Genomic DNA, 24,735 nt, shown 5'->3' with positions numbered 1-24,735 from the left:
TATTTTAAAAAGCATTTTTAATATTCCCAAAAATTGTTCAAAGGATATATTTTAATCCTAGTAAATTTTTAAGGGAATAATATTAATATCTATCTAGCACCATTTGTCTTTGTTTTGGTGTTGCTCAACATATTCCTAGCAATTGTCAACAATTTCTTCTGCCCTTCGATCTGTTTATTTTAATTTTTTCATATATATATATATATATATATACATATATATGTATATATATGTATATATATAGTCCACCGATTCGCCATGCTCCGACTTATATACTAGTAAAATTATGTAGAAGAATAACTCCATAGTTTCATTCAAATTGGTTGCTCCTAAATTTGTTCCAAAACAAATCTCGCACATCTTTGCATATGATTCCCAACTGGTTCTAACATCCCCGGAACGAAGTGACTTCTACCAACCAAGTTCCAGATACGTGTTGTGATACAAAAGTTGCAAGTCATTGTTTATTAGTGCTTAAAGTTAATTACAGATCATAGTTACTTACTGTTCATATATACTTACTGGTCAAAGTTAACGTTAAGTAACGTCTCATAGCTACATTCTGATCATAGATACTTACTGATCATAGGTACTTACTATTCAGAGTTACTTACTGCTCATAGTTACTTAGTGTTCAGAGTTATTTACTGCTCATAGTTACTTGCGCACATCTGTGCATATGATTCCCAACTTGTTCTAACATCCTCGGAACGAAGTGTCTTCTACCAGCCAAGTCTCGGATACGTGTTGTGATACAAAAGTTGCAAGTCATTGTTTATTAGTGTTCAAAGTTAGTAGCCAATCATACATACATACTGGTCATACATACTTACTGGTCATACATACTTAATGTTCAGAGTTATTTACTGATCATAGTTACCTAATGTCCATTCATACTTTCTGATCAAAGTTACTTACTGGTCATAGATACTTACTGTTCAGAGTTACTTATTGTTGAAAGATACTTACTGATCCTCTAAACAACCGTTCCTCTGTCAGTTTTATTATATAGTATACCAACTTTCATAAAACTAAAGAAGAAATTCTTTAATAATAGAAGATACTTTTGAATAAAATTAAATAAAAATATGTTAAAAACTGTAAAAGTTATAGTTTTCATAAGTAAAACAGACATTTCCATTAAAAAAAAAATTCAAGGGGTTACATCGTTAAAATGTGCAAAAATTAAAAAAAAAAAATATATAATTTTAACCAGTGAAGGAGCCATTTCCGTTTTAAAGCAGAGATAAATAATAAAATAAATAAAAAAACGGAATTGATTTTTGCAGCAAGGAAAACTGATCATTTTCGTTCCATTAAGCCACCTAAAACCTAAATAAGGAAATATCTATAAATTATAATTATTTTATCAAACAGGCAATGCTTTGTGCTTTAATTTAGGAAATAAATTAATTAAAAGAGTGTCACTTTAATATAATGCCCGAAGCATTGCCTTTAAGACAATATAAATAAAATAGTTTAAAGATATTTATTTAATTAAATTTAATTAAATTAAATTTCCAATAATAACCATTAAATAAGGAGTAATCCTTACCACCATTATATTGTGATGAATAATTCCATTAATATTTAATAAGAACATCGACACGTTTTCTGGTTTTTGTTTGTTTTTATTTTTCATATTTTTCGGTTTGTTTCTGAGTCAAGCTAAACGTACACTCAATCGCTTAATCGCCATTATTTAACTCTCATAATAATAATTTATATTTATATATATATATATATATCAGTATATATATATTTATATAAAAAAATGCGGGTTGTTGCACAATTTTATTTTAGATACATGAGTGTGTGGTGTGTGTGTGAGGGAGGAAATTGTTTGCAAGTGTTCCAGCTGTGGTGACCGAGGCTCTTAGCATCTCTCTGTTTTTATTTTTTTAGCAACAATTGAAAAGAAAGTAGGAGAGTGGAGAGGAAAATGCTTGATACAAAAGCCAAGAACCGTCCATCAATTGATTGCGTACATAACTTATATATTTAATAATAATAATAATAATTATCATAATAATAATAGCTTAAACAGTACAATACAGAATGCAGTTTTACAAAAGTAAACATTAGACAGAAGCAAAATAAAAATCAGGATTAATCGGTCCTAAATATATTTTTATATATATAGTGGATGTGTGTTTCAGCATGAAAAAAATAACCATTGGTATAAGGGAAAACCTTTAAGTTTTGCTCGTTTTTCCCCATTTTTTTGTTTTTATAAATGTTTTCTATCTCTACTCATTTATTTTGCTTTCAGTTTAGAAAATTACAAAAATTGCATTAAAAATTTGTTTCGATTCACTTCTCGTTTTTTGTTTTTATTGTTTAATTAATAAATGGAGATATTTTTTTTGTTTTTCGTTATCGCTTTTCTTATGTTTTTTGTTTTATATTTTCTAGCATTTTAAGTGTTTCTTTTATGTTTTATATACTTTAAACTATTTTGTATATATTTAAATATACATACATATATTTAGATGTATTTATAAAAAGCTTTTCTGTGTGGTTTGTTTTGTATATCTTGCATTTTTCTATTTAATTTTAAATTATTACAAAAAAACGCAAAAAAAAATATATAAGAAAACGTATGTATATTTATAATTTGTTGCATTTAATATTTATGTTGCATACGAATTTTCGTGTTTGTTTTTTAGGCTTTGAATGCGTGAATACATTTTTAATAATTTTACGCTTTACTTTTTAGTTTTTGCAAAAACAAAAATAAAAGAAACTAAAAAAAGACGACAGGATTTTATAATTATTTTCTTTGTTGCCTAAATAATAACATATATATTTATTTATATTACAATGCAATTTTTAATTCTTGGATTAAGTGTGTGCAAGTTGAAGAGTTTTTTATTTTTGTTTTTTTGGGTGGCAAATATATAATTTTGATATTCTCTCTGCGTGTGAGTGTGTTTATGATCTGGCGCACTCTAAGTTAATTATTTATTAACATTTCGTACTTCTTTCCTCTTTCTTTCTATGTATTTTTTTTAAATTTTTCTTTTCTTTTTTGTTTTATTTTATAATCATCTGTTTGTTGTTATCCGTGTGGCCGTTGTTGTTGTCGCTAGATGTTTTTTGCTGCTGCAGTTGGTGTTTTTTTATATTTATCCTGCAAGTGTCCTTGTTTGTTGGTGTTACGTTGTTGTTGTTGTTGTTGGTGTTGTTGGTGTTGTTGGTGTTGTTGTATCCATCCTACAGCAGTTGGCAGCAATGAGAATTGGGCTTCGGCGGCTGTTTCACGTCCGTCTGACGTTGTTTTTTACGCGATGAAATATCCCTGATTAGATCATAAAATACCTAAATAAATTTAAAAAGAGATTTATTAGTATCGATATTTAATATTTTATTTAAGCATTCTCATTTGTTAATATGATTTTTTTTTTTGGGTGGGGGTGTTAAATTAGATTTACTATAAATCGTTTAAGATTTTGGAAAAATTTCTAAACCAAAGAATAAACAAGAGACCAAAAGCATATAGAAAATAAAGTGTAAAAACTGTGTGTTTTATAATAAATTATTAAAAAAATAAAGTCAATTCATTTATGACAAAGCAATTAATAGAAAAGATAGATATTTTCCTTGTAATATTTTTATTTAATTAATTACTACAATTTCCTCTTATATTGAATTCATTCTTTAATAAGATTTATAAAACACACAGTTTTCTCTATATATTTGTTGTATTTTTATCTATATACACTAAAAGGAAAATATAAGTTTGTCTAGAAATAACAACCAAACCAAATAATTTAGTATAGAAAACAAGTTTTAGGTAACAATTCTGGCATTTAAGAAAATTAATTAATAAATAAATTTCCTTTAAATGAACTCCCACTTGATGTGAATCTTGTTTTTGTCGCAGTGTATGTACAGTGTGTGAGTGTAGTGTGTGAGTGTAGTGTGTGTGTGTATGTGGTGTTAGTATTAGCTTCACAAAAAGTTGTTTAAAGAAAGGTTTTACTAATTTTATATAGTAAAAATAAAAACACTTGATTCTTTCTGAAGAACAGCTCATGAAGTATTAATAAGTTAATTTTTTATATAAAGTATATATATATATATTAATATATATTTTACTTTTCTGATTAGCTTTCTTTGTTTTTTTTTTACCAGTTTTTAATTAGATTATGTAGTATTTTTATACCCTTGCAGGGTATTATAATTTCAGTCAAAAGTTTGCAACGCAGTGAAGGAGTCACCTCCGACTATATAAAGTATATATATTCTTGATCAGGATCAATAGCCGAGTCGATCTAGCCATGTCCGTCTGTCCGTTTCTACGCAAACTAGTCTCTCAGTTTTGAAGCTATCTGAATGAAACTTTGCAGTTAATCTTCTATATACTCTTACTCGTATATATGTCGGAAGGGGCCGGATCGGACCACTATATCATATAGCTGACATAGGAATGATCGAAAAATTTTTACAAAAAAAAATTATAACATTTTTAGTTTTCAACAGAATGAAATCAAATTTGAGATATAGTCATTTTATATTTTTCTACAATTTTGTGTAAAATTTTATGAAAATCGGACTAATATATCGTATAGCTCCCATAGGAAAGATCGAGAAATTTGAGAGGAATGAGAATGGCAGTGGCTGTTGTAGGAAGACTGCAATCGCCGTGGCCATAACATTTTCAGTTTTCAACAGAATCTAATCAAATTTGAGATATAGCCATTTAATATTTTTCTACAATTTTGTGTAAAATTTTATGAAAATCGGACTAATATATCGTATAGCTCCCATAGGAAAGATCGAGAAATTTTAGAGGAATAAGAATGGCAGTGGCTGTTGTAGGAAGACTGCAATCGCCGTGGCCATAACATTTTCAGTTTTCAACAGAATCTAATCAAATTTGAGATATAGCCATTTAATATTTTTCTACAATTTTGTGTAAAATTTTATGAAAATCGGAGTAATATTTCGTATAGCTTCCATAGGAACGATCGAGAAATTAATACGATTAAAAATTATAACTTTTTCTGTTTTCAACAGATTTTCATCAAATTTGAGACAGTCATTTAATATTATTCTACAATTTTGTGTAAAGTTATAAAAAACCGAACTGCTATATCATATAGGTGCCATACAAACGATCATTAGATGTGGAGCAAAAATGGAAATCTGTGAATGTAAAACTGAAAATGTAATATGTATGAAATCAGGTATTACTGCATTGTTTTTTAACATAAATATATACAATTTATATTGTATGGATTCCTAGTCATCGAAGTTCTATCTGCAAGGGTATATAAACTTCGGCGTGCCGAAGTTAGCTTTCTTTCTTGTTATAAATTTATTTGAAGTTGAAATAATGCCAAGTTTCGGAGATACAGGAAAGTCAAAGTAATACACTCAAAAAGGAGGTAATGTCATGGTCAAAAAGATACCAATTTAATCTGGATAACAGTAGCTAGAGAAATCCCTTTCAACTCATATATTACATTACTAATTTTTGTATTTTTAAGGCATCTCATTACAATTACAAAGTTGAGTTAATTAAATGTCAACAATAAAACTTTAACAGGAAAAAAGGCAACATATTTATCCTAATCAATATGCCAAAAAAAAAAAATTAAATAGAAATCATATATATATGATTGAATTGTATACATTTTTAAATTTTGTGGGCGACTCATAAATTAAGCTTTAAAATTAATATTGTTGGTAAGAAGTAACTATATTTTTGACCTTGAAAAGAATTACTACAAAAATTCGGTGTTAAACCTAGTGATATTATTAATTAAACGGCAAAATTAAACAATATTAAATAGATACATAAAAAATATGAGTAAAAAAACCAAAGGAAACTCAGAGTTAGTAGCAAAAAGATATATATATATCATATATATATATATAAAAGATAGATAGAGGGAAAGAGTAGTGCCAAAGCAATCAAAACAAAGCTTCAGTTCAAGCTAAGGGTTAGGGGTTAGGTTTTTATTTTTGGGTGTCTCTACGGGTTATGTGTGTGTGTTCATACGGGTTTTTGTATTTATTAAATTGCAGATCGTATTTCGTCTTTATATATATAGATATATAGTGGAAGGTTGTTGTATGCACCTAATGCCTAAAGTAGGGTACACTTAAGTCTCCGCTTCTTGCATCTATCTTTAGCACGCCCGCTCGTGGCTTTCGAATCTTCAGTTTTTCGTGACCTTATTTCGCGCATCAAATCAAAAAATACCTGTAAAATTGTGGATTGGGAATAAAGTCAGAATATACAGAGTCAGCAATCAGAGTTTTAGTCATAATCATAATCACTTATTCTTAATAAATCATTTACAAATAATAATAACAAAAAATCGAGTAGAAAACGCATACAACAACTACGGCTTGTGTGCGCTTTAAAGAGACAAGAGAGAAATGGTTCTTAGGGGTTTTTTAAATTAATAATAAAAATAACTAGCAAAAAACACTGAATAACTAAAAAAATAATAATAATGTATCTTTTAAAAGGAAACAACATTAAAAGCAATGTAAATTAGGCTAGGCTTTTCTTGGCAGTGCTTTTATTTTGTAGCCACGTGTAGGGTTATGTGTATCTGTAGGTGTGTGTTTTGGGTTTGGGTTCTTGGTTCTTGGTTCTTTAGGATAGACTTCTTTATTTAATAATCTTTTTTTAAAAGTTTTCCTAACTAAATACACAATAATTTTTAAATTTCTTGGTTTTAGTGATCTTTAAATGATATATTTAGTTTACAAGAAATCTTATTGTCAACCAAGTATGAAAATATATATGAACCCTAAAATATAGTGTTGGGAAATCAGTCTGATTTACTGAACTACTTTATTGTTTGGTTTGTTTATAAATAATTATGGTTTATCTATCCCTTTTTTTCTGTGGCCTTGCAAGACACTTAAGTTGTGTTTTTTACTAAATTAATACTTTCCCCTAGAAAGCGGAAAGAACTCAAAAGAGATTTGTAATTTTATTCAAAATTTAAATATCTTATAAAGATGTCTGTCTAAAAAAAAGCAATAAAATAAATAATTCCCTACATATTTTTGTAAATTTGTTTAACTTAACCCTGAAATATTAAACCTACAAACTTAATTATTTAAAGAAGTGTATTGTTTTTCCCTTTTGTTTTTTGCATTTCTATTTAAACTTTTATAGGATCTGAAATTAATAACAACATATGTGTAGCCTGCAGGGGGAAATAAATAAATAACTTAAACTAAATAATAAACAACCGCATAAAGAAAATATTTATGACACTTTAAAAAACGGTAAAGTGCAGTACATGTTTTTTAACTCTATAAATAGCTTGCCAATTATAAAATTCGGTAGTGTGTAGAGTAGAGTTGAAAAAAGAATCGATGTTATCGATATTTTTGTAGAGAAATCGATTTTACTGATGATCTTTCATAGGTAAATCGATATTATCCATGATTTTGTATAGAAAAATCGATAATAACTATGTTTTGGAATAGAGAACACTATGTTATTGATGTCTTGGTATAGAAACAAGATAACAAGAATGTTTTCGATTTAAAATAGATAAACATCGATGATTTTTTCAGCTCTGGTGTAGAACTATAATGTTTTATCTCTGTTTTATTGGAGAATTTCACATTTTCCTCCGTCAAAAACAGACTGGGGAATCCTGTTAAGATGCATATTTTGTTTTGGGGGAAAATCTGTGATAATTACGGACTAACCTTGTCGACATTCTCACGCGTCTTTGCCGATGTCTCCACATAGGGCACCGCCCACTGTCCTGCCCTCGATTGGCATTCGCTCAGCGGCACCTTGCGTTTATCATTCAGATCGCATTTGTTGCCCACCAGCAGGAACGGTATGCTCTCATCATTCTTCACTCGCAATATTTGTTCTCTGTAAAATAAAAAGTAATTAAAATAAGTTTATATAAACAAGAGAGAAGAGAATAGATATCCTTACCTATTACAAAATAGTCATATTTAAAAGGGAGACAAGATTTATTGTCCTATCTTTTTGAATTATGTATAAACTGATTAATTGTTATCTCTTAAATTTGGGGTTGTTTATTAGTTATCTTACACGGTCGGCTAGTCAAAAATAATCACTAATTGCCAACTGTAGATTGCTTTGACAATTTATAGAAAGAAAATATGCCGGAAAAGGGCTTATAGATATGAGCTTATCAAGAAAAAAAGAGGTGACTCATTGAGTGTGTCACTTTACTTTGGATTGAGTCAATAAACAGATAGAGTTTCACTCAGAAGACAGACAGAAGAATAAACATAAATATTAGCTTGTCTTTTAGATATCAATTAAACAATTTGAATTTTTCTGTATGTGCAAATCTGTAAATTTCCATTGGGGGAGTTAAGTTTCTAGGTTTAGATGGTCTTTAAAAATTATTAATTATTAGAAGACTTTAATACAAATGTTACCTTGAAGAAGGAGAAGGATTTTATTTAAGGTTTAAACTATGATGGTTTAAAATTTATATAAATTTTAAATTTATGATGTAAAAAAACAAACAGAGCAAACTATCTTGATGTGCATTGTAAAATGCATAAGATTTGTTGTTGAAAACTCAATATTTTGACGTTAAGGCATTTTGGCGGACTCTTTGAAGCCAATTTTCAGTTTCATATTTACAAATTTAAAACTTTTAACATTTAAGTTAAAAGAAATCTTAAATCACAATGAAATCCTCAAACAATTAAGCTTAGCAGGCTCGCTAAATATGAATAAACATTTATTACACCTACTTATGGCAGAAAACCAGCCTTAAGACTTGTGTAGACTAATTAGCAGCACCAAATAATTATAAAAAAATATATATGTATGCTAAAAGCACTAGATGGGGGGCGGGGGAGGGAAAACATAAACAACATAAAGCTTGTGTGTGTGTGAGAAAGAAAAACCGCGACACTTGTCAGCTTTGGAAACAAACAAACAAACCGGCGACGTGAGAGAAGAACCCTCGAGAGGCCACCAAGAAAACCCCCAAAGGGGAGAGAAAACCCCAAGAGGGGTGAGGAAAAAAGGGGAAGAGGAAAAATGGGGGAGAGGGAAAAGAGGAAAAGTGCGTCGCCGTCGCCGCCGCTTGACACACTCACCTGAATTCCTGGGTAGCCTGGAAGCTTTCATCGTCTGTGATGGAAAAGACGCAGAGGAATCCCTCGCCGCTGCGAAAATAATTATCTCTGATTGCGGCATAATCCTCCTGGCCAGCCGTATCCAATATATCTATTTGTACTTCTTCGCCATCTAGCACAACCTGTAAAAAATTATAAATAAATTATATAATCAGGTGGAAATCTTAAGCAAGCTAAACCTTAAGTATTCCAATTTAATAATCACTGTCTACAATAATTTATATATCGATACATTGTGAGTTTGCTAATTTAAACAAACTTTAATACATTGAAATGATTTAATTTATGATCTCTTAAGTTGAATGAGTGTTTATTATATCTAATTTCATTAAATAACCTCGGATAATCAAATATTAATATAGAAATGCACCTACCAATTACAGTTTTCATGATTTTCACGATTTTCTTGGTATTCAGTTCGATAAATTCAGATGATTCATGATATTTCTATTACTATTACTCACCTTTTTCCTATAACTATCGGCCTTGGTGGGCTCATAGTCCTCAACAAACTCATCGTACATAAACTGCAATGTGAGGGCGGATTTTCCCACACCGCCGCTGCCCACCATAATGACCTTGTGGAGCGCCGGTCCGGCTGTCGGCTTCTTGCTCATTTTGATGGCGGGATCTGCACTCTGCTCACTCACTCGAACTGTAAAAAAGAAATAATATCGAATATATATAGAGAGCAATTTTAAACAAATAAATAGGTAAATTTTGGTGCTTCCTGTTTATATTTATATTTATGCAAAACCATTACGCATAAGGCCAAACCTTTAAAGCCAAAGCCATGATCGTTGGATCGAGGGATAATATCCCAAAAAAAATTAAGGTAACAGCTGTCAACTTGGCACTCAGCTCACGGGTTTCTCGATTGTTTCTTTTTTTGGGGCAGAAAAGTTGCCATTGTTGTACTGCCGACTGTACTTTTTACCCTTTTCAACAAGTACAGTACCCCCTCTTTTATTTAAAATAATATTATTTGATTTAATAGGAACAAGGGACTTATAAGTTGCTGAAATGCCTTGCTACTATCTTTTCTTTTTAAAAATTATCCATTAAAATATAAATTCATAACATATATATAATTAATATATAAATATAATCGATATTTTATGAAACACTCTATTTTAGTACAGTACAGTACCCTCTCTTTTATTTAAAATAATATTATTTGATTTAATAGGAACAAGGGACTTATTAGTTGCTGAAATGCCTAGCTACTACCGTTTCTTTTTATAAATTATCCATTAAAATATAAATTCATAACATATATATAATTAATATATAAATATAATCGATATTTTATGAAACACTCTATTTTATATCGAAAATTTTACGTTATCAGACCAATAAAGTAGAAAAAAAGAAACAAAATGAATTGAAACAAATATTTTTAAGACATTTTTTGAGAACAAAATATCCATAAATTTGTAGACGTTAAAAAACCCAATATTTAAGAGTTTTGAGATACTTGTAACCCTTAAACTTATCGATATCTTACAAAGCAATCGATATTCTTTAAGATATATAAATTTATCAAAGAATTTAATCTGAAAAACAAATCTTTTTCATACAATTTGCATTAGTATTTATATTTAGGCTTTAAATTCAATATTTTTAGATTTTTAAAAGTGCGATATATCCGAATTTTTGTATAAATTTTTAACAATATTACAAAGTAATCAATTTTTGGATTGCTACATTTATTGTAATTTATTTTATTTAATCCTAGAGTATTCCCATTATCGTATTTGCTCTCTGACTTGTGCCTTTCTGGCTTGGCTTTTCTTTATTTATTTATTTGTATTTTTTTTTTTGTTGCTTTGTTCGTGTCGCAAATGAAGCATAAAATGAAAAGTTCAATGAACTATTTACACATGCCAAAGGGGGCACAACAACAACAACAGCAACAACAACGAAAAGAGCAACAACATAAAGACGGATGGCTATATAGCAGCATAATGCAGGCCGTCGGGCCAAAATGACTATTGAGGTCCCCGCTTTTCCCTCCCTTTTTCCCATCCTTTTATTGTTGCTGTTTTGCAATTAGCTTTTTGTGACCATATTCCCCCCTCTTTGGGCCCTGCATCATCATCGTCATCATCATCGATTGCCATAAATCGAAGGCATTGAAAATAACGCATTGAGGGAACACATATATGTATATTTATCTACATTTATGTACCTAAAGTGCGGGTCAGTTGGTAAGAGAGACACGTGGCCATCTGGCCAAGGGCCAACTTCAGTAAATGCATTGCTTTGAGCCATTTCTGAAGGCATTTTCCTATCAATGCTTGATTAGCAAATCAACAAACTTCTGATGCAAGGTTACTTGTGTATTTAAATTACTCAAGATAACCACTAAATTGAATAGATACGACAAAAAGCCCTGCAAAATAATACTCTGCGGTGTAGACCACATTAACCACTAAACCAAATATTGGAAACTTTGCTAAATAAATAACAATGGGTATTGATCGAAATGCACCATTTATTTCATATAAATTAATTTCTAATTCAAAGTTGTCACCTAATTGGATACATTAAAGTCTCAAAAACTGTGATCTAAAGTGGCTTCAGGCTAAATCAACTCGTCTGGTGATGCTTATTTAAAAATCATGCTCTTTGTGAGGTCGAAAAGGTTTTTTCCAGTCTATTCTGTATGTTTTTACATAAGACAAAGTTATAAAAATAAAAATAGGATCAAGGAATAGTTATAAATAATAATAACCCCAATACAAAATATTTTTAAATCGTATAAAACAAAACGATTTAATTTCATCAATGTTTTATTACATTTACCTATACATATTATTATAAATATTAAAAACAACTTAAGCCACCTTCATTATATGTAATTATTATTTAATTTTCTCATTTTTCTTTAACATTTAGCCTTGCCTTTTAATTTAACGCTGTCTGGAAACGTTTGAATAACATTTAATGAAAGTGAGCAGGCAACAAGTCAGTCAGCTGGTTTGGCCTGACCACACTGCGTATGAGTAATCAACGTAATGTTGCAAACTCGAACTCGGGAAAGTGCAAAGGAAAAACATAAAAAAAAAAATATCGGTCTAAAAAAAAACACTTCCCACACCCAGTTTTCAGTCAATTGAATTGTCAAGAGTTAACACAAATAACAATTGCAATAACAACAACAATAACAACCACCACAACAACAAACACAACAACAACTACAATTACAACAACAACTCCAACAATGCCTGGAAATAACGGCAGATAACTTGTTCAATTGAATATTACTCATACGCAACGTTCTGCGAGCTTGGCATAAAAATATAGTGGGAAAAACCAGGTAAGAGAAAAAATATTATGTTGTAGAAATAATTTTCAAATTTATTGTTTCATATTTTAAGATATAACTTATACTTTAGTTAAACCAAATCACCTTTTCTTGTTAGATTTAAGTCCAAGAATATAAAATAGTGCCTAACTAACAAATATTTACATGTTTTCATGACCTACTCATCCTCTTTCGTATAACTAGGTCACATTTATTTGATTCTAAACCCAAAAAAAATTATGGCATTCCAACACACAGGCTATAAGGCTATATATTTCTGTTTCAAATGAATTATGGTTGTCGTTACGATTTAAAAGCTTTTATTTTTTTAATTTGCAATACGAAAAACTTGGCTGGAAGTTAACCATCGGGTTAAACGAGATATGGCTCCCATAGTCAGCGGTTACCGGTTTTTCTTTTTGAAAAACTAATTGGGAAGTCGAGAAATCGCATGAACCGCTAAATAACGCTAATAAAACTGGAAACAAATTTAGGTTTATTTCTTAAAAATTTCTCTTGAACAATTTATTATTGTGATAATAAATAATCGATTTTGGGTTTTCTTAAATCACAAGACTACCTTAAAACTGCTTGCAGAAATTCGCACAATAGAAAGAAATATGTAAAAAATTCGTTTTTCAAAAACCAAAATCGTAAAAACCCATTTAATTGTTATAATAAAAAAAGAAGGCAAACAAAGCAGAACAGAATTTTTAATTTTTATCGCTTCGGTACCGCATAAAAAATAATTTCCCTCTAATTAAGTCTAGCGAAAAATAGAACAAGCTAAAGGAATGAAAATAAAAAGAAACTAAATGTACGTTCAGACAATACTATATTGGCAAGCCAAAATACATCGACATCGTTAAAAGAGACCCCCAGAAAATTGAGATTTCCAACAAAAAAAAGAAATTTTCCAACTCGATTTGTTTGCGGAAACACGGGCAGAAAATTAAAAACAACTAAGAAACGTTTTCATGTGCAATGACGTCATTATCTAGTTGTTTATACTAGTAGGGGGAGAAGGGGGGAGGGAGGCACACACCTCCCCCGGGAACTACACTTTTAACATTGTGCATAAATTAGACAAAAGTTTATTGTTCGAGTTTGGAACTAAAATGGAATTTTCGTGTTTCCTTTTTTAGGTTTGCTAAAATTAGGAGTAGTATTTGTAGATTTTATTTACTAAATATTTCATAAAACATTTCATAAATAAATGTATTATAAAATATATATCCTCAATTAATTGATGTATATAAAATATAATATATGTACAATCAAAATTTTAATTAATATATAATGTAATATTTATAAACCTTTTTTTATAAATGCTTAAAGAATTGCAGATGTTAAATCAATTGAAATTAAACCAATTAATTAAATGTTTCTTATTTATTTTTCATTATGTTTATATATTATATGTTATGTTCTTTATATATATTTTATTATACTATTTTCTTTTCTAAAAACCTATTTGTCTTTGTCAAAAAATTGTACTTCTTACAAATAATATTTCAAATGATTGCAAATAATTTCCTTTCTTTATTTTTTATGTGATTTTCTATTCCCTAAAGTATTTAGAACTAGGCATTTGTCTTTTAATACATCAAAGAAATATTGTTCTTTGCTATTTTTCTTATAGTAATTTTTCTATATTATTTGTTGCTTAGGTAAAGCATAAAAAGATATAGGTAGACTTGACTAGATCAACTCGTCTGATGATGCTAATAAAAATATATCATTTTTAATGGAACAGAAAGGCTTCCCTGAGTTTGTAAATATTTATTTTATTTTAAATATCACAATGCTTTAGTATATATTTATAAATGTGGTAGAATAATTATTTTTTGTTTAATTTTTTCTTTTAGAAAATATAGTAAAATAAATAATATGAAATCTAATAGAATTTCCCTATGCAAATGTGCTAGTGATAATAAAAGATATTATTGTATCTAAAATCTCTCATTCTGTTTTCTTTTTAACTAAAATATTTCCCCGTTCACAACAAATGTTTCCGTTTTTAGCTTAAATATATAAACTACCATTTCGAATTATACACTTTTTTTTGCCCATGGGCTAATAATTTAATTTGAATAATCGAAACGGGAGCCAAGCTAAATAACAGTTTGGTCGATATTTATTTGGTTCCAAATGATTTTGAACAGACCCCAAAAATCGACGATCAAGAATTTATGAAGTTTTGTAGCAATTCTTCTCTGACTGATATATATATAAAGATATATATACATTTAGGTTTTTCAAAAATCACTGGGCTCCGTTGGGCGTCCGATTTGTTTATTACTCATTCATGGTTTTTCGCCTTTTGCCAATTGTTTGATTTGATTTTACCTTTTTCTTTTTTCCTTTTTTAGTTTTTTTCGCCCCTTTTAATTTTCTTTACTGTTTTTCCTCCCCCAGTTTTTCTTTTATTTTTCGGTGGTGGTTTGCCCACTGACGTCATCTTGTGGCTGTTTTTGTTTTTCAGCTTCTCCTTATTCGGTTTAATTTTTCCAAGCCTTTTCATGATCTTTAGCCATGGTTAAGTTTTGACAGTGAAAACTCGCTAATAAAGAATGTTTTCCTTTGAGAAAAACTAAAGTTTTTCTCTAAAATGTTTTGGATGTTAAAATATGCAAAGGTTTTATTTTGTAGAATTTTTTGTTTATAGATAATTAGTGTCTTATGGAGGGGTTAACCCAGGGGGATTCTTTTGGATCGTTTTTTATGCAATTTTCTTCTAAGAAGCACAGGTTGAATTTTTTACCAGTTATTAAGTAAACTATGAAGTATATTTAGACTACTTTTTCAAGTTAAAATAATGATTAGTTCCTTATATCGAGCACTCCCTTTACTTATAAGGTTTTTCTCTATTTCTCGCTTTTTGCGGGTGGCTATCCAAGCGTGATATGTGGCATGTGCAACTCCAAGAGTTTGGGTTTAATGCTTAAAGTGCACGAAAGTCTACAAGTTTACCGCTATTACCCGTTCCCACAGGCCTTCATTTCCCCTCTTTTCCCTCTCTTCTTTTCTTGTATTTTCTTTTCTTTTATGTTTTTTTTGGCCTTTGGCATTGTCTTAATTTCCTTTTCCACGTTAGCATTATGGCATTATTGCCTTTAGTGGAGAGGTTATCCTAATGACACCTTAAGGGGCAGGGGTTTCTACCAAAAGTAATAAATATATTTTAATATATAAATTTGTTAATGTAAAAAGCTACTCGCAGTTTACATTATTATTCCAGGGATGTAATATTAAAGGAATAAATATTATAGAAATATATATAATATAATAAGCTTGCAGTTTGCAATGGAATTATAGGATCGATAGCTTAAAATATTCGCTTTCTATGAATCGATATTTATCGATATTTTTTATAAGACAATTTTTTCGAAAAATCAGGGTTTAAAAAACGCATAACTCAGCTAAAAATGCATTAATTTTAATTCGGAAAGCTTTCCCGTGTTAGTTTTTTTAAGCTTAATAAATCTGCATACCTAATGAAAAATAAAAAAAAAATCGATTTTTTTTTAATTTTAACGATGTAAAATTTTGAAAAAAATTTGAAAAATTTTTTTTCTGCCTGAATTGGCCAGATCGATTCGGCTGTTGATGCTGATCAAGAATATATATGAAATATAGGGTCGGAAATGACTCCTTCACAGTTTTTGAAGCTTCTGAGCCTATATAAAGGTTAAACAATAAGCACTCTTAACTATTCTTAAATTAGTATTTTCTAAAGCACAAAGCTTAAACCAGGTAGTGTGTATAATAATATTTTATTCTCTTTAAACCCAAATTTTAGCTCCTATAAGTTTAATAAGTTTTAATAAATTTAACCTGTATTTCCAATGACATCTAATTGAGTTTTTAGGAAGATCAAAGCAGCTTCTGAAAATCGATTTGTTTATACATTTATATATATATCTGCTATGTATATCTATACATATATAGTAAATATATATATATCTTCCATTTGGCAATCCCACAACCCATTGATTCCCCCACATTCCGCCCCCCCAAAACGCCATTAACCCATTGTTGCCTGGCAGTTTTCCATCTTTCGGATGCGTGTTGCGTGCGATTCCATAGTAAAATTCGTGTCAGAGTTCCATGTTTACTTTGTTGTATCTTCTTTTTTTTTCGTTTTGTTTTGTTAGTTTCATTCCAAGCCTAACTGTTAAATTAATGAACTTATTTTTAGTTTATTTCAGTTTACTTTAGGCCTCGTTGGCGTTAGCGTTTGTTATTGTTATTGTTATTGCTTGACTGCCCGTGTGGTGTGTTGTGGTTTGTTGGCTATAACCTTGAGGCGATTTTGTGGTTAACAATGTTACAGTTAGCACACAAAGAGAAAATTATTATGTATTTTTTATAATGCTAATAGGATATTGTTTTAAAAAGTTTCTGCACAAAAATATTTTGGATAAATTAGAGTTCAGCATGAAATATAAAGGGAAGAGTTGGGAGAAAATAAGTCCTGAGAGCAGAAACACACATGATTTGTTGTTGAAACTTTCGTCGGAGTATTTTAATAAAATATATAATAAGCTAGGAGCTACTGCTTTATTCTAAACAACAACTAAATTTAACAGAAAACCATATTTTCTCGATATTTTGAAAGTTAAAATCCAGCTTATTTTCATGTTCAAAAAATATTTAAATATTTTTTAAACCTTCCAAATTGAATTGCATAAACCTTTTATATATTTTATATTATATATAAATATTTCCTTTGTACAATTCATCGTTCCCAGGTATATGCATACGTAGTTTGGCAATTTGTTTATAAGACTTAAATGCCATAAGTTTTACGCCAATTACTGGATCTAAAAAAACTCCTTTGAAACCAGAAACAGATAAACCGAAATTCCGAGCGTAATTGAGCAATTGAAATGCAAAAATCCCTTTCAAATGCCACGCCTCCATTTTGAATGTATTTTATTTTCTGCCTCGTTTTCTCTTTGCCAAGTTTTTGTTGTTGTTTTGCAAAATTTTCTTTGCCACTCTTCTTTCCTCCCTTTTTTTACATTTATTTTGCTGCGCCATTTGCACAATTTGCAATACAAAGGGAAAATAGCAACAAAAACAACAACAAGTGCAATGCGATTTTCTTGTCGCCTCTCTTTGCCTCTTAAACTTTATTTTTATTTTATTTTTACTCTTGTTGTTTTCTTAAGTATTCTCCCAAGTGAAGAGGCGTGATTCAGTAAAACTTCCGCACAAGATTAAGTTCAATAAACTGGCATATGTGTTGGGGAAAAAGATGGAAAATGCAGTGAACAAGAGTCGTGCCCTAATGGCTAAATACTCTTTATAAAAAATATATTTAAATACCAAAGTATAGGGAAGGGAATGTGGCGATATCTTATCAAAATAAAAAGGAAAAAATATCGAAAATTAATGCATTATTTGCCTCAAATATCGGTGAAGTATAGATAAACGATTCTAAACAAGTAGAAAAGTATCTTCCGGATGCCAAAGTTTATATGCAGTTTGTAATTTAATTTTAGGATTGAATTGGAAATTGATCATAGATAAACTTTAAATATTTGCTTTTTTAAAATCAATATTTATCCATATTTTTATAAGACATTTGTTTGCCAAATCAAAGTTTAAAAAGCTGATAACTAAGCCAAAAAAGCATTTATTTTAAATCGGAAACTTTTCCCATGTTAGTTTTTATTATGTTAAATTTTTTGTCAATTTCTGAAAATTTTAATGATGTAAACCCTTGTAAAATTTGGAAAAAATTGGTAACATTTTTTGTTCAGCCTGAGGAGACCAGATCGATTTGCCTTTTGATGGTGATTAAGAATATATATGATTTATAGGTTCGGAAATGACTCCTTCACATTCTTACAAGCTTTTGACTAAAATTTCTACTACCTGCAAGGCTTAAAAAAAGTGAATAACCAATCATTCTTCTAGTATACACTATACAATTCTCGAAGCAATTGACAACAAAAACAATTATTCAATTAATTAATGCCGAGTCAGAAATAAACATTTCGTAAATTACCATTTAAAACAATACAGCTGCGCAGTCGCGTGCAACGCATTCAATGTCAAGTTGCCACACTGCACACACAGAAATCTCATTATTAAAATACATTTTCTGAGAGATATCAACTTTTGTGTCAACATTTTTCAATTAAATCAATCTTGTACCCGTTAATTAAATAGAATAAAGTAATTAACGCGTAATATTTAAATATGGAAAAGGCTGGGAAAAGGAAATTCTCGCTTTCTTTTCTCAGAATAATGTATTTTTGAATTGTTACTGCGGTTCCTGAGGCTTTGAACTATTCACACATTTGCAGCATTTCTTCCGCAGTTTTCGATTTCTTTTTCTTTTCTTTTCTTTTCTTTTTTTATGCAAGGAACTTGTTCAATTGTTTTGTACATTTTCTTGTTGTTCAGTTGTGTTTTTAACAACTTTCTTTCAAGGCGAAAGGCGGCTTAACTTGTCAAGCTAAAAGCCATGTCTTACCATTTTCTTATTTGGACAAACACGTTTGATCTGCCATTGCAGATACGAGTGAAATAAGTTAAATTCACACCCAAAGAAAGGTACAATGCGTGGGAAGTGTTTTCTGAAGCGAAGAGAGCATAATTAAAACCTAGGCTTACAGTCTCAGCTCTCTCATCAAAGATCCCCCAAATGCGATAAAAAATAGCAACAAAGACCGTGAAGAAAAGCTTGAGAACCAAAAAAAAAACTAAACAACAAAAAAACCTGTATATATTGTATATGGTTGAGGAATGCCAGAGAACTTTGGAGATGCTGAAACGATGATGTAACAAAGCCCCCTGCTTATTCATACGATGAATTTTGTGTGTAAAGTTGTGCCCGAGCATTGAAATGTATGAATTTTCAATTATCCGTATAAATACTTGAGTTAACTTTTGCAATTTACATTTACATTTAGATTTGTTGTACATTTTTACTACCTTAGATACCAGAAATACATATAAATTGTGTTAAATACTTAAGAAAATTGTGTACTGCTATACAAAAAATTAATTCAAGTTGTGCCCGAGCATTGAAATGTATGAATTTTCAATTATCAGTATAAATACTTGAGTTAACTTTTGCAATTTACATTTTGTTGTACAGTTTTTATGATCTTAAGTACCTGGAATACTTAAAAATGTAGGTAAAATACCTAGAAACTTGTGTTCAAGCATTAAAATAAATGACTTTTCAAATACCAATATAAATACTTTGGTTTCAATTCTTTACTTTACTACCTTAGGTTCCGCGAAAACTTAAAAAATTTAGTTAAATACTTCTTCAACTTGCTTAAAACTTTCCATAAAATATTTTAGAGACAAACTTTGAACCAAAGTCGAAAGATATACGACATTTCTCATAAAATCCTCATTAATCTGAGCATTAAAAATGTTTTCACCAAAAGTGAACTTTAATTAACTAAATCACATTGTTAAAAATCACATTATTTCCTTCCACAATAGTAAATTAAACCAACATTAAACCATTATCATTAGCAAAAGAATAAAACCAAACTTTTATGCGGATACAATTGAGCATAAAGAATACACAATTCTCTCCAATTTCTAATTCTTCTCCCTTGACAAACTCCCATTAGGAGTGAAATTAGAGCAAATCACAGCTTGATGGCTATAAATTGGGCTAAGTTGCCAAGTTGCGCTATTTTTCTGCCCGTGGGCCAAGTTAGCAAATGGAACAAAAGATGAGAAAACGCGTCGCAAGGTACGAAAAAAAAAATGGAATACAAAAAATTATAAAAACTATGTCACTGCAGAGCCGCGAAGATCATGAGTCAGTATTCCATTCCGTTGTGTTATTTTCTTCTTCTATTTTTTCTATCTTAATCTTTTCCCACCTGCCGGCAAAAGTTTAAGAAGCGGATAAGAAAGACAAGAGAAATGGCATTAGAAAAAGGTCAGACAAAAAGCAGAAGAACAGAATATAGTGTCTAACATAGTCCAAATTATTATAGTCAGTCCGATTTTAAAACAAAAATCATCTATAATTTTCTTTAGAATACAGTTAATTGTTATTTTTAGGTTGTAACTTTAAGTTTTTTGATTTTTGGGAATATATAATATATTTACTGTAATAAAATTGAATTATTTATACTTCAAAATAATAATCAATGCCTCATTTTCAATATATTATAAAGAAAGATCATGTTTTCCTGATAATTAGAGTGTTTAGAAAATATATATATTGGATATTTCTTGATAAAGTTTAATTATGCGAACTTCAAAATAATAAAAAATACTTCATTACAATGGTATCTAAAGATAGATCATGTTTTATAAACCAGGAAATCTTTAATTGAGGAAATATGTATATTTTTTTGATAGCACAAATTGTTAGATTATTTAGATACAATTATTTTGTATATATTTATACAATTATTTGTTACTTTTAGAATATAACTTTTAATTTTCCTGATTTTGCAAATGCTTAGAAAATATGTTATCAACTTTGAGTGAAAAACCTGAATGATTCAAACTTTTGAATAATAATAACACTCAATGTACAATGGATTATGATGATGGATCATGTTTCAGAAACCAACAAATCGATAATGGTGTAAATATGTATTTTTTATTGATAACAAAAATGAGTTTTCTATTTATTATTTTTGTATTTTTGTTATCAATTAAGCGTCAACCGTGCAATACTCTCTTCTCTTATTTCTGTTTATTGCGGAAAGCTTTGACGCCCCTTGGTTACCAAACAAACAAACAAATAATAATTAGCAAATGTCGGGAAAGAGCCAAAGAATAATGGTGTATGACGCACCCACGAAAAAAAAAAATAGAATAAAACACTAATTATTCAGAGAGTTGAGTCAGAAAAATGATTAAATTAAGGCACAAGCAATACAAATTGAACTTGAACTTGAAGCCTCTCTCTCTATACAGACATATATATATATAATTAAAAACTGTAAATCATGAATTTAACAGAATTGTTTTATCTTTAGCTTTTTCTGTGTCACGTTCTGACTTTTTGTTCGTATTTCTTGTCGTCTTTTATTTTCAATTTGCAATAAATACCGTACCGAATAAGATCTCGAACTCGCGCATCCAGTTACGGATAAAGTTTTGCGGGAATCATCATCACGATCTTATGATCATGATGATCTAACGCTTATGTCAAAGTCGGTTAGCGATTAGCAACAGAATCTTAAAATTGGCACGTTCATAAGACTGAGAAGATCAGCTCAACGAGCGAGAGGGAGCGATGGAGAGAGAGGGAGAAAACGGGTCACCAAGTGATTTAAAAAAGAAATGTGAAAAACTCACACAAAAAAATAAAACCTCAAATCTAAAGAAAAATAATTAAAATGAGAAAGTTAAATACCTCAATTTTACATTCTGATGGAATGTAGGGTATTATAATTTTAGTCAGAAGCGTTTTATTATGTAAAGGAGTCATTTCCGACCCCATAAATCATATATATTCTTGATCAGCATCAAATTCTGAATCTATCTAGCCTTTTTTTGGAAGAAAAAAAATTTTATATATTTTTTCCAAATTTTACAAGGGGTTACATCGTTAAAATTATCAAAAAATGGTCAAAAAATTTAAATTTCGTAAAATTTTAAATTGAGTAAGCAGATTTATTAATATTATAAAAACTAACATGGGAAAGCTTTCCGAATTAAAATTAATGCATGTTTAGCTGAGTTATGAATTTTTTAAACTTTGATTTTTTCAAAAATATTGTCATAAAACAAAATTAATAAATAAATCCTGTAGTTCAATTGCAAACTGTTAGAGTATATAAACCTCGGCTTCTGGAAAATAAATTTCTTTTCTTATTTTATATTTCATAAGAAATACAATAATATTTAAGTTCGTTCTGGTATAAAATGCCATAAAAAATAACATTATCAATGAATATTTTGCATTTGCAAAGGGTAACCGAATTTATTATTTTACCAAATAAATTTTAAATACAGGAAAACATTTCCAAATTTAAATTAAATGAATCTTTTGAAGAATAGATCAATTTATTGATAACAACAAAAACAAAAACCTGGTATGAAAAATACCGTAAAATACGTAAAATAACATTTAGAGCAGAGTTAACAAAAAGTAAAAAGGAAAAGGGGGAATGGGGAATGGGGAATAGGGATTGAAAAGGGCAATGGGGGAGTGCGTGTGCGTGTGTGTGCGTATGAGTCAACGAGCAAAATGCGGGCAGCGACGTCGACGTCGACTGCACCTTGCACACCCCACACACACACACACAAAGAGAGCTATAAAGATAAAGAGGGAGGAATGCGAAGAACGAGTGGGGGAGGGGGAGATGGAGAGAGAATAAGGTCAAGCGGGGTGCGGCGAAAAACATATATTTCCGCTGATAGCCGTTGATAAACGGCTCTCTTTCTCCCTCTCTCCCTCTCCTTTCTTTTCTCTGCCTCTCTCTCTCTCTCTCTCTTTCCTTCTGTGTCTGGCTCCTCTTTTCTTTATTTTGCTGAATAAACAATTAGCCTGGATTTATTTTTTCATTTTTATTCAGTTTTGATTTAAATACTAAAAAGATCATATAAAACTCAGAAAGAAAGAGAGAAATTTCACTTTTGCCATGCACATTCCGTTATACATTTTGGGCTTGGTTTTTTTTCGCCTTTTGCTTCACACACAAACACACACACGCACGCAAATATATACACATACACAACACATACAAAGGCTGGCGCACTTTCTTTGACGACGACTGCGACGCCGGCAGCGGCGCCTTTTGGCGGCTTTTACAGTTTTTGTTTATTAAACAAAAACGAAGAAAGAAGAAAATCCCATAGGAAAATCTATGAATCCACCCATATTCCCATCAATTATTTGTGATATATGTATATGTTTTTGCACTGCAAAAAAAAAACAAATTAAGAATATGCGTAATCACTTTTTGTTGTTGTGTTGTTGTAAATGCTTCTTCTCTTTTTCTGGCGTACTTCGGGGTTTTTTGCCTGTCCGCTTTGGCTTGTTGCTTCCGTTTTATTCCGTGTTTTGTTTTCTCTGCCTGGTGAAATGTTGCACTGTTTGCACTTAACAAAAAAGACGCACGCCGATTTAGACAGCAGTGAGAAATGTTTTGGGGGAAAAGTTTTTGACTGGCTCTTCTACTTTTCTCGATTTTTCGCCGCACGCCGCAACTAAAAAACGACGAGGAATGCGAAAATGCACGAACGCGAGATGAAAGTCTGAAACAGTGTGACCGTTTGCAGCAGTGAGACCAAGTAGTACAACAGCAAAAACAACTATGCTGCTATCGATAGTATGGTTGTTGTCGATACATTGATTTAAGTGAGATAAATTACCAGAATATAAATTTCGGTCTTTGTTGACTGGAATTTATTTATTAACCACGAATTCTACGTGTATTTTCTAACATTGAATGCAACCACAGAAAAATTTTATTCAAATTTATTTTTATATATTCTTTCTCACAAACTGCTAAAATATCGATATTGTTTTTTTTTTTAAATAACACCATACATTGAAATGTATTTATTACAATCCTTATTTAAAGCCTAAAGAAGACTAAGGCATAAGAAAAGAGACAGTTGTGGCTTTTAAAAATTTAAATAAAAGACTAATAGCTTTGATAACAAATTAAAAAATCTAATTTAAAATGTAAAGAAACGTAATCTCAAACGCGGTAAAATGTTTAACATGTTTTAATGATGTTTCTTTTAAATTATATTATTACATTATTTGTTTTATTACAAATTGTAGGGATATTTTCGATTGAACATTAAATAATAAAAGTCAATAACATAAATACTATCGATTTAATAGAAACAGAATATTGTTGAGAGAAATGTAGCCAAGACTCAACCCATTAGCTGCGAGCTGTAATAAGCAACCAGTGTTGCCACAACTATTTAAGAAAGAAAAACAAAAGTAAAAGGGAAAATTAAATTAAAAACATATATTTTAGGTATTTCTTGCTACAACTTTAAAAGAATACCATAAAAATAACAAATACAATAATTCATTAGACCTGAGCACATTTATATAATTTTTGAATGTCAATGTTATGTTTGCAACCCAGCGCGTAACAGTTGTCAGTTTGCCCAACATCTTCACATCTGACCACATTTTACAATTTCACAATAGCGGTTTGAAACATATAAAAATTAATACGACTAAAATTTTAATTCTGATTTTATTTAATGTAATATGAACAACAAACATCAAATATAAAACATAAATATTAAATAACTAAATATTATTTAGCATCGACTCAAACCTAACAGAAAAATACCGTCCTGTGCGTTAACAGCCATAA

The 24,735-nt window shown here is 29.9% G+C and overlaps 1 protein-coding gene across 4 annotated transcripts; it reads right to left on the bottom strand.

Moving 5' to 3' along the window:
• Nucleotides 1–1,610: 1,610 nt before the first annotated feature.
• On the bottom strand, nucleotides 1,611–23,707 carry Rala (Ras-like protein A). 4 transcript variants are annotated; one of them, XM_020952880.2, is made up of 6 exons: nucleotides 23,396–23,707; nucleotides 9,588–9,778; nucleotides 9,085–9,245; nucleotides 7,693–7,867; nucleotides 6,091–6,214; nucleotides 1,611–3,321 (listed from the first exon to the last, which is right to left on the bottom strand). In XM_020952880.2, exons 2-5 carry the CDS (start codon nucleotides 9,738–9,740, stop codon nucleotides 6,098–6,100), a joined length of 606 nt encoding a protein of 201 aa, XP_020808539.1. In that variant the 5' UTR covers nucleotides 9,741–9,778; nucleotides 23,396–23,707; the 3' UTR covers nucleotides 1,611–3,321; nucleotides 6,091–6,097. The 4 variants fall into 4 exon arrangements, with proteins under 4 accessions (XP_020808539.1, XP_020808538.1, XP_086692732.1 ...); XM_020952879.2 differs by having other exon boundaries at nucleotides 23,347–23,705; XM_086836606.1 differs by lacking the exon at nucleotides 6,091–6,214 and having other exon boundaries at nucleotides 23,396–23,705.
• Nucleotides 23,708–24,735: the final 1,028 nt, after the last annotated feature.

The sequence above is a fragment of the Drosophila serrata genome, unplaced genomic scaffold (genome assembly GCF_035046125.1).
Source record: "Drosophila serrata isolate PLE 108 unplaced genomic scaffold, ASM3504612v1 contig_285, whole genome shotgun sequence".
Classification (NCBI taxonomy): Eukaryota; Metazoa; Arthropoda; class Insecta; order Diptera; family Drosophilidae; genus Drosophila; species Drosophila serrata.
Note: the sequence above shows the minus strand (reverse complement) of the source record. Positions and strands in the feature narration are given on the sequence as shown.

Bases quoted from the DNA above. Each gene is read 5' to 3' on its own strand.
- Rala (XM_020952880.2), bottom strand. From the start codon at position 9,740: ATGAGCAAGAAGCCGACAGCCGGACCGGCGCTCCACAAGGTCATTATG. The intron at 9,246-9,587 runs GTGAGTAATAGT...AATTTTTTACAG, and splicing joins CCGATAGTTATAGGAAAAAG to GTTGTGCTAGATGGCGAAGA. The intron at 6,215-7,692 runs GTTAGTCCGTAA...ACAATTTTACAG, and splicing joins CGCGTGAGAATGTCGACAAG to GTATTTTTTGATTTGATGCG.